The sequence below is a fragment of the Phoxinus phoxinus genome (genome assembly GCF_949152265.1).
Source record: "Phoxinus phoxinus genome assembly, chromosome: 21".
NCBI lineage: Eukaryota > Metazoa > Chordata > Actinopteri > Cypriniformes > Leuciscidae > Phoxinus > Phoxinus phoxinus.
Genome location: NC_136896.1, coordinates 3,437,389 through 3,454,766, shown reverse-complemented (window position 1 = coordinate 3,454,766; position 17,378 = coordinate 3,437,389). Strand labels below are relative to the sequence as shown.

Genomic DNA, 17,378 nt, shown 5'->3' with positions numbered 1-17,378 from the left:
TTTAGATTTATCAGCCAATATATCGGTTATTGGCTTTCAAAAAAAAAAACAAAAAAAAAAATATTGGCATTGGCCAAAATTTTCATATCGGTGCATCCCTACATAAAATGAGCTGGTTCACCCTGAAAATCATAATTTAGCAGAGCATTCCTTCTCTTCTAAAACTTTATGAACCCCAGTAATGAGAGCTGGTATAAACAGCAGTTCCAGAGCTGCAGCTCGCGTCAGTCGTTCGTTCTGCACACGGCGAGATAAAACACTTTTTGATGATGCGCTCAAAGCCCTGAGTCATCAGCTATTGTTGTTCAGAGCTCAACAATGAGTTTAGTCAAAGTTGGAACAGTCCAGGGCAGGCCAGCAATCAAACAATAACAGAATCAATCTCAGAATAGATACATTTAGTTATTTTAAAAAGTATATTAGTCACCAAAAAATTACATGTCTGTAATTTACACACATTTGACCTCAACTATTAGCCACCATTGGCAAAAAAGTTGTTCATAAGACTTCAGAAAACCTAATGTAGTGCAAAAAACTAATTTAAGTTGTTATTCACTGAAAGAGATCACAATTTAACAACTAAAAATGTCAGTATGTTTTACTATTATTATATGATTTCAGATAACTTCTTGGAGCTTGACAGCGTCTGTCCTTATTCAAGATTGATTTTATATATATATACACACACACACACACACACACGTGTGTGTGTGTGTGTGTGTGTGTGTGTGTGTGTGTGTGTGTGTAATTAATAAATAAATAAAATCCATTAAGAAAATAAATATATTATATACATAAAATAAGTAAATAAAAGTAATTATGTAAATAAAAACTAATTAATATAATAAATTAATTGTAATATTTTATCAAGAAAAGATCTTCTCAAAACAAAACGAGTGTGACGTATGATATGTTAATGAGGATGACGTTTAGGTGAGAACAATAGATGTGTTGGGCAGCTGGTAAGAGACGTCACATATGTCTGCTGCATCTACACCACAACAGACCGATTCATGCAACACCACTGACAGGACGAGTCTTAAACAGACCACACAACACACACACACATTCTCTCAACAAATCTCAATAAAACAGCACATCCCTGTTTGCTCGGTCTCACAGGTACAGCTGAGCCATACGCCATACGATTCTGAAGCCGACAGAAGAGTCATTAATCTCTGTCAGTCATGATGACGCGAGCACACTGGATTTTAAAGCCATGTCATCATTGACATTTACTAGCATGTCGCTCTCTGACGGGCCCAAAGCTGCAGGGTGTTTGATAGAGGATGCGATCAAGGGTCCCACAGGGGGCCAGAAACAGCCTCAATGTTTTACGAGAGCAACATCAAAATAACAAAAGAAATATTATTTATTCAAAAAAATGACCGGCCGAGTCCTTAGAAGTGCATCACTCAGAAATGTCATCATTTACCCCTCATGTCGTTCACTTACTTTATTCAAGGGACATGTTAAAGTTTCCCTTTGGTGAAAATCTCATTTTAAATGTTTATATGTCTCTGTGGTGTTTTAATATGCTTTAAGACAAACCATGTGTAAATTCATAAGTCGACAGCATTGCTGAGTATGTTCTCCTTAAAACTGCAGTGAACCAAAGACACGGTTTGAAATCGCTGGTGTTTCTGACGTCACAAACGACCTTGTAACCAATCAGATCAACGTGTGATCGTCAACCAGTGGATCTCTGAGCTGAGTGAGGAAGTGGAGGCGGGGCTCATTTGCATATTCATAGAACTGCGTATACTAAATGAGAGAAGAGTGTAGAGTTACATTCAAGCTATTTTGAAAGATTAAGTTAACTTTCATGAAACAAATTTAAGTGGATTGAACGTACTGATACTGTGACTGTCCTGCTCATTTTAATTGAATAAATTGAACAAGCAATAATTTTAAAAAGTCTTAAATTAATATAATCACAATAAAAAATGACAAAAAGCACCACTTCAGAAAACTATACAACTTGTGTGTTGTATAATCCGTCTTCTGAATTCATATGATTTATTTGTGTGAGGGACAAGATGCTATTCACTGAAAGCGCTCAAATTAAATCATGCTCATGTACATTTCAATATGGCATGTCAAGACGTGTCCTGCAGGCTAAATGACAAACATTGGTTCTTGCGTGTCTCATGACTGTTTTTCCATTGACTTAAACATTTAGCTTATTACAGAAAAAGAAAGAAAATACGGTAAATAAAAAGCCAGGACACTATAAATTGATCAAAAGTGACAGTGAAAACTTTTTTATTTTTTTATTCAAATAAATGCTGTTCTTTTGAACATTATATTTAAAGAATCCTGAAATAAACTGCATCATGGTTTTCACAAAAAAAACAAAGCAGCACAACTGTTTTCAACATTAATAATCATAAATGTTTCTCTAGTGGCAAGTCAGCATATTATACTGACTTCTGAAGGATCATGTGACACTGAAGACTGGAGTAATGATGCTGAAAATTCAGCTTTGATCACAGAGTTTTCTGATATATATTCAAATAAAAATAAGTTATTATAAATTGTAATAATATTTCACAATAAGTGTTTTTACTGTATTTTTTATCAAATTAATGCAGCCTTGGTGAGCAGAAACTTACCCATAAACTGTCTGTGTAAAAAACATTTTCTTTTAAATGATTTTAAAAACATTAAATGTTCAATTCAACAGCACAAAATAAATCTGTTTAACACAAAAACCTCTGTGCTCGACTGCTAATGTGCCGATTTACAGACTCAGAGGTTGTTTCACACTTTATAAGAACTAAACTCAGACTCACTGCTGAAAGTCTCCAGGACATTTGCACTTTTGAGTTTGACCTGATGGTCTGGTATGGTTTTCTCTTTAATTCTGCTTATTCTGGTCTCCAAAGTGTCTGGACTGAACCCAAACAAAGAATCATCTCAGCTTATGGGATAGTGTATGGTAAATATGCCAAAGAGATGATGCTCATATCTGCCCATCTGTCAAAATGCTGGGCTGTATGAATGGGGTACGGCCGACCTTCTTAACCGAACAAGTGTGTGTGTGTTTCTTGACCCTTTATTCACAGTCAATAGCACAGCATCAACCATCTGGCCGGAGGAGAGACTTAGATCAGACACCAGCAGGACGACTGAGGCCTTCAAAACACAATCAATACACACACACACACACAATGCAGAGCGTGACGAACAGACTGTCACAGTAATGCCACAGGTTAATGGGTGTTTATGAACATGGAGCTATATTATAGATGTGTAACTTTCAGATAGGGCTGGGCAATAGATATAATTGAGATTGTGATCAAATTTATGTTGATAACAATAGCTGCGTTTCCATTACCCTTTAAATAACGCAAATTGAAATTGTGAATTGAAAATAGGCTTCACAAATTTCACAAATCTCCTATATATTGCTAAAAAGTTTTTACACTCACATGAGATGGTTTTTCAGACAACTCGAAAAAAGAATATTTAGCAAAAGCAAAACTGCAATGAAACCTACGTAAAAGTCACGATCATTCTTTAAAGATAGCGTGCTATGTTTGGACAGAATACGAGACTGAGTTCTTTATTAAAATCATAAAGAAAAGCCACAATTTATCAAGACCTTGAAGCAGATAGGAGGGAGAAATGCGTCATACGTGGCGCTGCCAAGTAGAAGTGGCTTTCCTTGCCATTAATGCTCGGAAAACATGCCAAAGTCTCTTTCGATTAATAATAATGGCTAGTGTGGTGGCTGCGATATATTTATAAACCTACCAACATCTGTTGCCATAATTTTTGGAATTACCGTATTTTCCGGAGTATAAGTCGCATCAGTCAAAATACGCGTCATGAAGAGGAAAAAAACATTTAGTCGGGTTTTGTGAAATAAATTTCTAAATAAATGCAAGATCAAGAACAGACATTTAATCTGGAAAGGCAAGTTATTCAGCTCCACAACACAGAACAGCAGGCTGAATAGGTGTCCGGTATGTTAGCGTAACACATTAACAGTTATTCAGCGACACAGTAGCATAAAGAACATATACCTGAGGCTGAATAGGCTGAATTAACATTAGCCAGCGAGTCCAACAAGTTACCGGTAAGCAAGTTCACCAAGCTCCCGATCTCATTCCACAACACTGAATCCACTGAGTTCTTCCTCGGTGTCGCTTCTGAACTCCGCCAACTAGAGCGCCCTCTCGCGGCTGTAGACGGTAATGTTTTCTCTTGGTTCATCGCAGTCAGTATGAATTAATTAAAGTCGCACCTGATTATAAGTCGCAGGACCAAACTCTGACAAAAATGCTACTTATAATCCAGAAAATACGGTACTTATCGCGAGAGAGGAAAAAAGTTAGCAATTACAGTTTATAAGTTATTCTTTTGGATATGTTTCTTACAAAAATGCATCGATTCGCTTCAGAAGGCCTTTATTAACCCCCTGGTGCCGTATAAGGATTACTTTTATGATGGATGGATGTGCTTTTGTGGGCTTCAAAATCTCAGTTACTATTCACTCCCATTACAAAGCTGGGAAGAGATATTATAGGATGTGTTTTTTAATATAACACTGATTATGTTTGGCTGAAAGAAGAAAGTCATATACACCTAGGATTGCTTGAGGGTGAGTAAATTATGGGATTATTTTAGGGTGAACTAACATCCCACAAAACAGCAGATTTTTCATTATGTTTTGATGTTTTTGTTTGTCACTTTTGTGCTCGCCGAGGCCACTGTAATTTGCTCCCATGTGACTGAGACACTTAAAGAATAGGGTTGCATTACACATTTTATTGAATCACCACAAATGTATTAAAAGACTTTTAATGGGAAGGTTTTATATTAGAGTAATATTCCTTCGCCCTAAACCCTGAGCGTTTCCCTCTGAGAAATCCAGTTATCACATCTTCTCAGACCAAAGCTCATAATATCACATAACTCGAATCCCTAATCCCCAGATTATTCAAAATTCATGTTGAAAATCTATTAAGAATTACTCAAATGTCTCTAAGGAAGACTAATCTACAGACGGGCATCAGGCTGCCTCACTGCAAACTGAGAAATACAACTCTAAAGAGGGATTACATTACAAACACTGTCCAGAAACGCATGTTTTCATATGATAACACACATCCTCAATATAACTAAGACCTGGATTGAGGACATTCACACAGGATTGGCTTGAAACCTGCAAGAGGTTGGCAGGTATACTTCTGACTTGCAAGATGCACAACAGAACGAATACTGATAAAGTGTTTCACTCAATATTTGACTGCGCTTATACAGAAATAAATGGAGTTGAAGTTATTAAACCAGACACTTTTCACTTGGTGCAGGGTCTTATAAAACATATAAACTACAAGATAACCATCAATATAAATGATCACAAATTGCAAAACATGAAAAAGATGGGGTGTGCATTTCAGTAGTGCTTACAAAAAAATATTATGAGTACTGTCCTAAAAATCTTTATCTCTCTATGAGTGAGTGTGTGCGCATTTTGAAAATAAGTTAAATAAGGAAACATTTATTCAAGGACGAATGACACCACAGGATATTTCCTGCCCAAAACAATACTAACAACAATGTTGAGGAAGCCTTCGAAGTGTAGCATACTACAGTTAAACGACACAACTGGGAAAAAGTAGCCAGCTAAACTACAAGTTACTAACAAAAACCTGTTATTATCGACACAAGTTATTATAAGGAGGATTGGAGGGAGCACCTTTTTCATACACAAAAGCATATTAATAATATTAAATCAGATGAGTTTTTATTTTGAACAAAAACAAAAAACTCAATTTGCACAGCAACACCAAACAATAACTTAAATTGACATTATAAAACTATAAAAACACCTAGTTAATAGAAATAAGCTGATAATGTACTGATAAACAGCCATTTTTCATCAAGACTGAGGACTGTCTTGGAACAAAACTGAGCAAATTAATCAGTAAATCTGTTATCATTTTCATCGCTTCTTTAAAATAAACTGATTTATTGAAATAAATCCTGCACAGCATCTGATTATTGCTGCATTTTAATCAGTTTTACATGGCTGTGCCCAAGATACGTTAGCAGAATCACTACTTTTAGTTAGTTACTTCACAACAAAAGACAAAAGGACAAAGTGATGAAGTAATGAGGCTGTAAAGAGAGACGCAGATTCATAAGAGAACACGTTCAACAGGAGATGAGCCTTTAATTACGGTTTGAATGCCAGGAGTTCTCCAATGCAATTACATTTTCAGCACACTTTACTTTGATTTGTAACAGAGTTTGTGTTGATATGAAATTGAATGAAAATTAAATACTACCATATGAACAGTGCAAATGACTTTTAATAGATAAATGTAAAAAAAATCTGTTAAAACGGTTCATTATGCAATGCATTGCATGTACAATGTTTTCAGCACGATGCTGTACACTTATCCGAATACTGAGCAAATTGTAGTGCCAAAAATTGCACTGTATCCAATCTGGTTGGCACGTCTTGCAAACTCTGATTGGTGTGACATTTTCCAAAGTTAAAAAAGCAGTCAAGTCACGCAACCGTGTTATGATGACTGATCAGTGCCGTCACCGTCCACGAGTACTCACGCTCGCCTATCGCCCTCACCAGCCCGAGTCTTTCTGACACTTCTCATCTGACAGGGTCCAAACACAGACCAGACTGTGTTTGAGGTTAATCAGGAGCGCACTGGAGATAATGAGAGATTATACGCTTGTGTGTGCGAGTACAAACAGAACTATTGTCTTCAGTCAAGCTGCAGTTCTCACTGGCGGCTTTTCTGAAGCCAAAGGAAGTGGCATTTCCTTATCTGGGGAGCCAAAGTGTTGGGTAGAGCAGAAACCACCAGAATACCGAAGTAAACATCACCGCCAGTCAGAGAGGGAATGATAACAGCAGAGAGATAAGTGGCAGTTTGTAAGGACTGAACGCAACCAGTCATTTTAGCTTGCATGCTCTTCAGTACAGTACGACTTATATCCAAGGATGTTTGCAAAGGCAAGTATCACGATTACAATTGATCATACACAGTCAGCATTAGCCGGACGTTACGATATTCTTTTGTGACGTATATCTGAGTGAAACGGCTTCTCGAACTAGAAAAAAAAAAAAGTAGGACAGGAGTCGGGACTTGATTTTGTCCATGAGGAATTGATTGGATGGTTGTGGTTTGCTATTGGTGGATCTCATGTCAGTGACAGGTTGCCCCGCCCCCACGCCAGTAAACATGTCATCAGAACATACAGAACAAGAGATGTCACTGCAAGAGGGGGGGACGGGTTATTTTGATTAAAGATTACAAGGGTACATGAATAAAAAATATAAAAAATTAATCATATGCATGGATAAATTATTTATAATAACATTGCAAGATTCCATAAAATAAAATAAAAATTAAATTGATTTCATGGGGACTTTAAAAGTTGTTAAAAACCTAGCCCAAAACATTGTGACAAATCTATCTTAACATCTTATGCCGGCAACCCTATTAGATCATACTGTACGACATAAATCTAATAAACGTGGGTACGTGGGTATGTAGACTGTACGATGATGACATAGGCTACGACGCAAGTTAGTATAGAAGAATTCAACCTCATCAGCATGCGCTAGTGGTAAACTCTATATCTCAAACTCAAGATGAATCGCAATTGGCAATTTTATATGCTCTGAAAAAAAAAAAGAGGAAGCAAAAGTGGAAAATATGGACTGACGTGTGGTCATGGCTAGAGAAGAGGCCAGATTGCCATGCCAATTACGCAAATGGAGATCGAGTATAAGTAGTTTGAAGTTTTAGCACCATGTCGCGTTGATATTGTATTTCTGTTGGCTAGTCAGTAGACATAGGTGACGTCGTAGCAGCAAACACACTGAGATGTTCATGCTAAATGCCGGATACCGCCAAAAAATTATCGCAGGCTATCGTAAGGTCACAAGACCGTGACAACGGCCATCTTTGAACTGCTCTCACTGTAACCCATGACCACAGAAATCGCCCCGATTGTCATCTTTCTTCTGGAACAGTTGGGTGTGTGTTTAAGTGAAGTGTAGTGCAGTTCTATGGCCTAAAGATCCTCAAGATCTGGTGTTTTTAGTGTCTCGGAGCACCTTGACTCGCAGTAAATGCTGCCAGTGCCAACCAATGCTGGAAAAATAAAGTTTCAACAGAACATGCAAAAGAAAACCTTTGAACATCTTAATGACTGCATAGTCACCACTCAGTAATACACCCTATTAAAGTTTTGCACATTCAGAAAATATTTTAGCCTTGTCAATATGAAAAAGAACATGCTGGCTCTACAGTGCCATATAAATCATTCATACAGCAAGAACAATCTTGCAGCTGTTATTTAGCTAAAGTCTCAAAGGATCAACAACCGTAAGAAAAGGGAAAAGTCGTCTTTCAACCTCCTCTCCAAACTTGCTCTCATCCACGTGTTATGGCACATTAATGGTGACGTGTTTACAACACAACAATTCAACTTTAATCAAAAGGGGGAAGAATGACGGTAACGTGACAGAAGTGAAGGACAGGAGAACAGCGGCGTCTCATTTCACATGCACACAATGAGCAGTCAAACTCCAAACACTCCTTAGATCACGACTGCAAACATGGCGGAACCGATATGACATTTGCATGCTTCTGTCTTCAAGATTGTTATGTGAAGATGAGTGGCATAAAGCATAAATCTGAGAATCTGAGAATGTCACCCATCAAACAATATGTTATTGTGCTGGATGACAGATCTGAAGTTATGACGGAAAGAAAGAAAGAAAAAGAACAAATCAATGAACAAAAGAAAGAAAAGATTAAGGGTGAAATGAACGAAAATAATTCCATTTATTTTTTACATTTTGGAAAAGACACGATGCTAGAGCTGCTTGATTGAATAAGATTAATTAACGATTAATCCAAAAAAAAAATGGTATTCCGATTTCCTAAATGACAATGATTCGGCTGTGTCTATTAAACCTTTGACAAGTAAGACCACAGCGAATGTTTAAATCTGTGTCGGCCGCTCTGGCACTGATCCGGAGAGAGCAGTTGTCATGTACATGTATTAAACAGCTTCACAAGCAGTCTTTTCAACCACACAGTATCATTATTTCTGTCCATCATTTAAATTACCACTGAAATACTAGGATAAAGGGTTACAGTTCGAATATAAACACGGACATGACATCTACGGTAAAATCTACGGTAGCAATCTAAATAGAAGAAAAAATTACCTTTGGAAAGTAACTTGATGCTTCAAATAAAGATTGTATCAATTACATTGTAACACCAGTACAGTAGGTGGCGATAAGCGTGTTAAAAATAATGTTTTTCTCAGTGAATCATTCATTCAAGAGATTCTTTCAACAACGCTGATTCATTCAGTAATTAAACAAGTGAAGAATTTATGAGTGAGTCATTGAATTATTCATTCAAACAGATAAAAAAAAAAAGAATGTATTCATCTTTTTTAAATAGCTAGACTGCATGCAGCAATTAACATTTTGTCAGAAAAAACTCTAGCAAATAACATGTTTTGTTAAGTTGTCGAATCAGAATTGTTGGAGAATCATGATCTCTATTTTAAACAAAAAAAGCAGTGATTCTCAGTTTATCCAGAATTGTGCCGCTCTTATGCAGTTGCTAAGGTGTTCTAAGTGCATTGGCTTGTTGATATGTGGTTGCTATGGTGTTCTGGGTGCTTGTTTACTAGTCCAAGTATCTGATGTTTTGGTCTCTTAATGAATTAATCACATGAAACTATTATTAAGAATATTTTAAAAGGGAAAAAAAATCACTTTATAAAAAATGAATGCAACAAACATAGCATGTGTAACATCCAGTTGTTTAACAACTGCACAAAAAAATCCATTCCATTGAGTAACTGTCGCTGTTGAGTGGGTGACTGAGACTGGGTTTTTTGGTGTGCCGTGCAAATATCCCAAGCATGTCTGTGGAATGCCAGAATATTTACAGGATGCAGGAAGTTCAGCTGAGCCTCTCCAGTTCAGAGACGACCTTTCAAAAGTCAACTCACAAACACAAAAACACTGAAAACCTGAATTTCATCATGCGCCAGACTTCTTATTGAAAAAGTGCAGAGCTGGCACCGTTGCCAAGATGCCTTCCGGAACTGGAAGCGATTCCAAACGGCTGGTTCTCGTTAAATCGCTCAACCGATGTTTACTTCCACGCCTTAATTCAGAAAGGTATGTAATCATCCAAAATAGTGCAAGCATTAATTAATTGGCAAGCATATCGTAAAGTGCTTTAGATATGCAAAATATGCCAGACACAAGTCAAACCTGAGGAAACAAACTACAATGAAAGGGGTTGTAAATTACCATCACATGCATCAGGTTTCTGAAACGACTAACCAAAGCAAGACAAGGAAACCTCAGAGATCATTCAAACACGAAAAATGTGGAATATCAGACATGCACATTATTCTTTCTGGCCAAAATACTAAATATTATTAATAGATTCACAATGATTTTACATATCAATTCTGATAAATTAATTAATTAGATTAATTTAATTATGATCATCTCTAAAAAATGCTGGTTTGTTTCAACCCTATTTTGGGTCAAATATGGACAAACCCAGCCGTTGGGTTAAATGTTTAAATTACATTTTTAACCCAACGTTTGGGTTTGTCCATATTTGACCCAAAATTGGGTTGAAACAACCCAGCATTTTTTTAGAATGATGATTAATGTAATTTCTCATATTTTAAAAAGCAATATTAACAAAAATTATATAAAATTATAGCTGTAAAAATGCATGTACTGCTATACTGATGCAAAAAAATTATTCAATATGAATCTCACTGTGAAAAAAACATACCTTGATTATTTGCAGCGAAATTTTATTTTATAATAATAATAAAAAAAACATTTTGAATCTATGTGGCTACAATGGCTGTTCGGCTGAAACAATATTTCCCTTGATTAGAAAAAAAAGCAGTGCAGAGCAAATACATAATGACTAAACACAGATAAAAGATCATTAAAACTAGCTGAAAAATAAATATTCCTCCATGTTCACTAAGGACATACGCATCTGCAAGGTTCCAGGTGGTAAGCCTGTGCACAAAGAGTAATTAGACAACATGTTTTATTGTTCATGCATCATCAACACAATGCCTGCATCTCTCTCAGCCAGCCATCTTTCTGCAGAGCTCTCAAAACAAACTGCATTTCTATTCTCCTCAAGGATGAATGGAACAACCAACACACACACAAAGCCTATTAAAGCTGCTTTGGAAACTCCTACGGGACGGCAGCGAGTAAGCAGCACACCTCTCTCAGAGAACACTTCCTCAAATACCACAGGACTTACTCATGCAGAGAGACGGAGGTGTGTAGAGAATCCAAAACAAAAAAAAAACAAAAAAGAGGATGTGAAATTAACCCACTATGGTCACAACTCAAAACCTTAAACTGACAGATATGAACAACCATGCACTTTGAGGCTTTTGTTTAGAACTATGCTGAAAATAACTTGATCTTAGATATAAATGAAAGCTAACTTTAGCCATTTTGATGTAGACAGTTCAATTTGAACAACAAACCCAACACACTCGGTTTAATCTCCAATTTCGTCACATTCTCCATTCCAGTTTAAGTTATTTGATTCAACATCAATAATGGGTTTTAAAACCTCTCAGAGTTTGAGTTATGACTGATTTCAGGGATCTTCCTGAGGGAATCTTTGATCGGCCGGACCCGAGGCAACCGAGTGCGACGCAGGACAAGTTTTGAATTGCTGAGTGCGGGAGGGAAGACGCTGATATGTGCGCGGGAACGGGAGAAAGAAATTATTTGTGTGCTCACGCAAAACATAATTATCTAATAATAACAGCAAGCGCAAGTCTGTCACTGGAGAGGCGTTGTGGGTGTGGAAATTGTGGGGGGATCAAATCGACACTAAGACAGAATCTAACCGGACGACTGCCTGAAAAATCTGCATAGACTTCTTTCTACGGGTTTTGCTTGTGGGAACGGGACAAAACGTGAAAGTTTTGAGCTAGAGAGGGATAAAATATAACATTTTTGATGGGAGCCGGATGGAAAGACTTCTAAATCAAGACACACCCAAAGCCCCCTAGTCACATGACTCTCAGACCCTGTTTACACCTGGTATTAAATGTGCATTCATGCCATATCAGTTACTGTAATTACAAGAGTTCAAGTCCTCGTAGAGCTCGCAATTACAACGTGTAAGCTGGGAGTTTTCGGAGAACTCGTACTTGTACCACCTGACCGCTGCAGATTCATTTAAGCATTGATAGTGCTGCCATAGAAACACATAATTTCCAGTCCGAGCACATTTACATTACATTTATTCATTTGGCTTTTATCCAAAGTGACTTAGATTGCATTTCAATGTACACATTTACATTCTTATCTGTTCTTGCTTTCCCTGGGAATCGAACCAATGACTTTGGCGATGCAAGCGCCAAGAACAGCTTAGAGTAAAATATGTCATCATCTCAAAAATTACGATAATTACGACATGACGTGCCCGTGCTGTGAACGTAGCAAAACATGCACGAGTCTCAGTCGATCAGGACACAAGTGGCAGGTCAAGATGACTCACCATTTACACATTGTATTATTAACATGAACCTCAAAAGTGTCTCCTCTAAGCACTTGTTTGATCAGACTTTGAGAAAAAAAATTTGGACTACATGCTTCACTCGCTACATTAGTTTATCACTAAATAATTCATCAAAGATGTTTTTCTTTGATGAACAATCTGTCTATTCTGAAATTTCACCAACACATGGTGTATCAAGGAGCGATGCCAGGGATGATAATACGACTATCTGTATAAGGAAGTCAGTAAATAAATGCATAAATCCAAGTCAATCAATCATTGGTGTATATATCATCTGGAGGCAGTCAGAAAATGCCACTTTTAACAGTTAGTCTATCAAGAAAGCAACACACATAAATGTGCTTCCACATGTTTCTCCTTTACCTGTCGTGGTGTCGTAGCTTCACCTCAGTCTAGTGCACTTGAGAATTTAAATTACACCAATACGGAGGAGGCAGAACTGTTTAAACTCAACAAAGTAGATTTCAACCACCCTCAGGGTAAAAATACACACACACACACACACAACAAAGACTAGATATTTCTACACACCGCCTCGTTCTCCTTTGCATTCCGAGTGGAAGTCGCTATAAAAGCACGGAGCAACACAAACAGGTAAAGACCACAATATTTCAAAAGAGCTGAATAACTCAAGCAGAACAGAAGTTTCTATTCAACATGAACGCTGGAGATATTTTGAGTCTCCATCAAGGAGAGCAGATAAATCCAGAATTATGGGCTAGACTGAGTTTGCTGCCGATAAAAGATCCCACTGATCCAACATTTAATGCAACCCATAAAGTTATTCTCCAGTTGAGATGGGATTAAGATTCTATTATATCTCGAAAACATCTCTGAAAACCTCCTTCTCAAGAACTTTCTAAGTGAACTTATTCGTGCAAACTATTATGGCTGCTGCAGGAAACGGTTCATTTAGGAAAATGTCATGACTAATAATGACATGTCAACTCAGAGCCGTCAATCACAGCTGGAGGAATGAGGCAACATACCGTAGCGTGACAACAATCCAGTCTATCATTATATACGAGAAGGAAGAAACGCCTGGAAAATAGTTCAACTTTCCTTTACTGCGGATGTGCTTGGTTAACATCTACTTCTAAACATGTTTGGACACATACGAACCAGAGACGTAGTAGTTTTCCTGAATTAAATGTACTAGTCATAAGGAAGCTCAGGAATGATGAAAAATTAAACTATCACAGATATGTTGGCAATCAGTTGCCTGGGATAAATTAATTCACTGCATGACACAGACCAAATATGTTGAGTACAGACCAATAATAATGAAGTATTCTAGAGAGTAGTTAAATGTAATATCTGCACAAAATTGCTGTATAAAAAAATATTGTACACAATATTTAAATTCACATTCATCATTTAAAACACCCAGATAAGAACAAATAAACGTAGCCCGGTATCACGATTATAGTTGCCCAATAAAATGAGTTTGTTTACATCAGGCTTCCCACGCACTTCGACTTTCCCAGTATTTATGATTCTGGATATGGATTTAAAAGTATAACAGAGAAAACTCAGTATCAGTGAGTATCCAATGAAATAGTTCAGGTTATGTATGTGTATGTAAATCTGTGACTGGAAATCACGGTTTTTAAATATCCTAATACTTCCAGGTTATGCATAACAGTGGGATCCCTGAAACACAAACACAAACAAAACAATCGGGCGAATGAAAGCAGCGGCTGTAAAGATTCTCCCGCGGGAAAATACTAAAGCGCGAAAGGTTCTTATAACATAACAGCGCGAAAACTTGTTACAAAGTATCAGCGCGCGAGTAACAATGAGAAACAATGTATCCATGAGCTCCAATCAGGCCGCCGCGCAGGAAACACTGGAACTAGGCGCGTCTGTGTCAATCTCACACACACACATCTCAAATATATAATAGCGCATTGATTACACTGACCCACACTCATAAAAACACTTCAGCACAAAACATCCTCACATAGTCTAAACTGGCATGGAAATATAGAATCTCGCCATTTGTCCCCAAACTTTTGTAACAGGACTAAAAGAAGTTTAGTTCATGCAAGTTTCCTTCTTTACTCACCTACTCCGTACTTCTCTTTCTTCGTGGGCACCCAGCGCGACATCTTCACTGATGAAGGTGTTGTGAGACGCCCGTGAGTGTTGTTGTCGCTATTCCAAATATATATATCCAGAGTTTTTCCACACACTTTTTCTTTTCTCTGTAGGAGTGGAAAGACTCATCTAGCCGCCATTTTCCACCATCACTGAACTCATGAACCGCGAGGGGGAGATATGAGAAACTTTCTGTCATGTGGGACACCAGCGTCACCGGACGACCGGACAGTCCCTCACAAAACAACTACCATGGTCAATATAATCTCGGCCAAAATACCAGAGTAAAGTATAAGTAATAATACAACGTCTGTGACTTGGAATATTGGGTATGTATTAATGTTACAGGAGTACTTTTTTTTTTTTTTTAAACGCACAGATTTATTTTTATTAGCATTATTATTTGTTAGGCCTATATGATTTTGATTTGTTATATGATATATTAAAATATATTAATGATATATTTTTGCTACTTTTAAAATGCCTTGATTATTATTATACGTTTTGTTTTTTAAATATTAAAGGTTAAAGAAATTAAATAATTTCAGTATATTTTCAGTATGATAATTATATAAATTGTTGTGGCGTCATCCGCGACCAACAGTTTTAGCTCTAGTTGTATCAAAATTCAACTTTGTAATATATATATATAGGCTATATTTATATATTTTTATATATATATTTTTATACACACAGTATATTTAATGTGTGAATTTACATAAAGTGCATCCTAAAAATACACACAGTGCTGAGGAACACAAAGTAATCTGGTATTTCATTCTATAAATGTTATTTACTGCAAAATGTAGTGGAAATGTTCATGACTTTCATAAAAGAAAATGACAGACTCCTTCTGTGATGAACACGGGTTGGACAATGAAACTGAAGCACTTAGACCACAATCATTTATTAATACGGTGTAGTAGGGCCTACTTTTGCAGCCAATACAGCATCAATTTGTCTTGGGAATGACAGATACAAGTCCTGCACAGCGGCCAGAGGGATTGTGAGCCATTCCTCTTCCAGGACAGTGTCCAGGTCACAATATAATGCTGGTGGAGGAAAACGTTTTCTGACGGGCTCCTCTAAAATATCCCAAATAGGCTAGAAAATATTCAGATCTGGTGACTGTGCAGACCATGGGAGATGTTCAACTTCAATTTCATGTTCATCAAACCAAGTCTTGCTGTGTGCATTGTATTGCTTGTATTGGTGCATTATCACGGCACTACCTTCATATACAATGTTTGAAACATTAGCACATGGTCCTCCAGTAGTCATGATACTGCAGCCCAAACCATCACTGATCCATCCCGCACTTCACTTTGGACACACAACAGTCCGGGTGTTGAGCCTCTTCTCCACACCACAACTCCCACGGATGTGGAAAGACAGTGAAGTATAGACTCATCAGAGAACAAGACATGGATCACACTGTCCAGAGCCCAAGATTTGCACTGTTGGCTCATTGGCACGCTTGACCAAAGGTTTGGTTATAGCGGCCCAACCATGAATATTGACTCCTGACGAACAGTTTCGGTGGAAACAGGAGAGTCGAGGTGCGCATTTAATTCTACAGTGAGTCAGGCAGTTGTGGTTTTATGTGTTTGGATAAAGTACCTGGACACACCTTACAGTTAACAGTTACTCCTGTTGGATTTGGTTTGTCGACATCACCTTAATGTCATAGCTCTCGATAAGATATGCTGTCCTGGTCACAGATGCGCCATGCAGCGAGACGCTCACCAACAATTTGTCATCTCAACTCTGAAATGTCTATGCTGTGTGAATTGCAATATTTGATGTACAGCTGTGCTGTTGCTCTGCTAATTCAACCTTCACACTCTCTTACTGATGGAATGTAAAATCACTGAAGATTGCCCACCAGACTGCACAAATATAGGCATGAAACATCCAGCACTATATTGGCTCGTGTTTCAGTTTCATTGTCCAACCCCTGCTATTTACCACTGTTAGGCACATTAAAACGGTCTGATAAAAGTGCTGCTCTCCATAGTTAAAGATACAGAAACACACACACATTGGCATCCACTACCGTTGAAAGGTTTGATTGATCACCAAGACTGCATTTGTTTGATTAAAAAATGCAGTAAAAACAGTAATATTGTGAAATATTTGACAGCTTATATATTGTAATTATATTTTAAAGTGGTGGTATGCCCTTTTCACAAGATGTTAAATAAATCTCTGATGTTCCCAGAGTGTGTGTGTGTGTGTGTGTGAAGTTTTAGCAAAAAATACCCCACAGATATTTTTTATATAGCATGTTAAAGTTGTCACTTTTTGAGTGTTTGCAAAAACGCACCATTTTGTGCCTGGCCCTTTAAATGCTAATGAGCTGCTGCAGAGGGCGGGGTTTCAAGAGCTCACGTGTGTTAGCAGCTGCGATTACCTCACGCACACACACTAAAATGACAGAAACTGTTCTGCCTTTAATGTTAAAACGGAGTCAGACAAAGATGGAGAGACTCAAGAAGAAGTGACACATGTAGAAGCAACAGGACGTCACTGAATGGTTAGTTGATGGATTTATGTTGCTGATGTGGAGTTAACTATCTTCAGTTAGCATATTCTGTCATGGTAATCTATAAACCGCTCGTATAGGAACTGTTGTGAGATGCACACAGAGTGACTTTCTATTGC

At 37.5% G+C, this 17,378-nt stretch overlaps 1 protein-coding gene across 4 annotated transcripts in view; it reads right to left on the bottom strand.

Annotated features, from left to right (window-relative positions):
* dock1 (dedicator of cytokinesis 1) overlaps positions 1 to 14,880 on the bottom strand; it is a 203,708-nt gene extending 188,828 nt beyond the window's left edge. For 2 of the 4 annotated variants that reach the window (XM_079595673.1, XM_079595672.1), the window contains exon 1: positions 14,683 to 14,855. In XM_079595673.1, the coding sequence (XP_079451799.1) occupies positions 14,683 to 14,725 (43 nt within the window). In that variant the 5' untranslated portion in view covers positions 14,726 to 14,855. Of the gene's footprint in view, positions 1 to 14,682 lie in introns of all 4 variants that reach the window. The other 2 variants (XM_079595675.1, XM_079595674.1) reach the window with 2 other exon arrangements.
* Between the last annotated feature and the right edge of the window lie 2,498 nt (positions 14,881 to 17,378).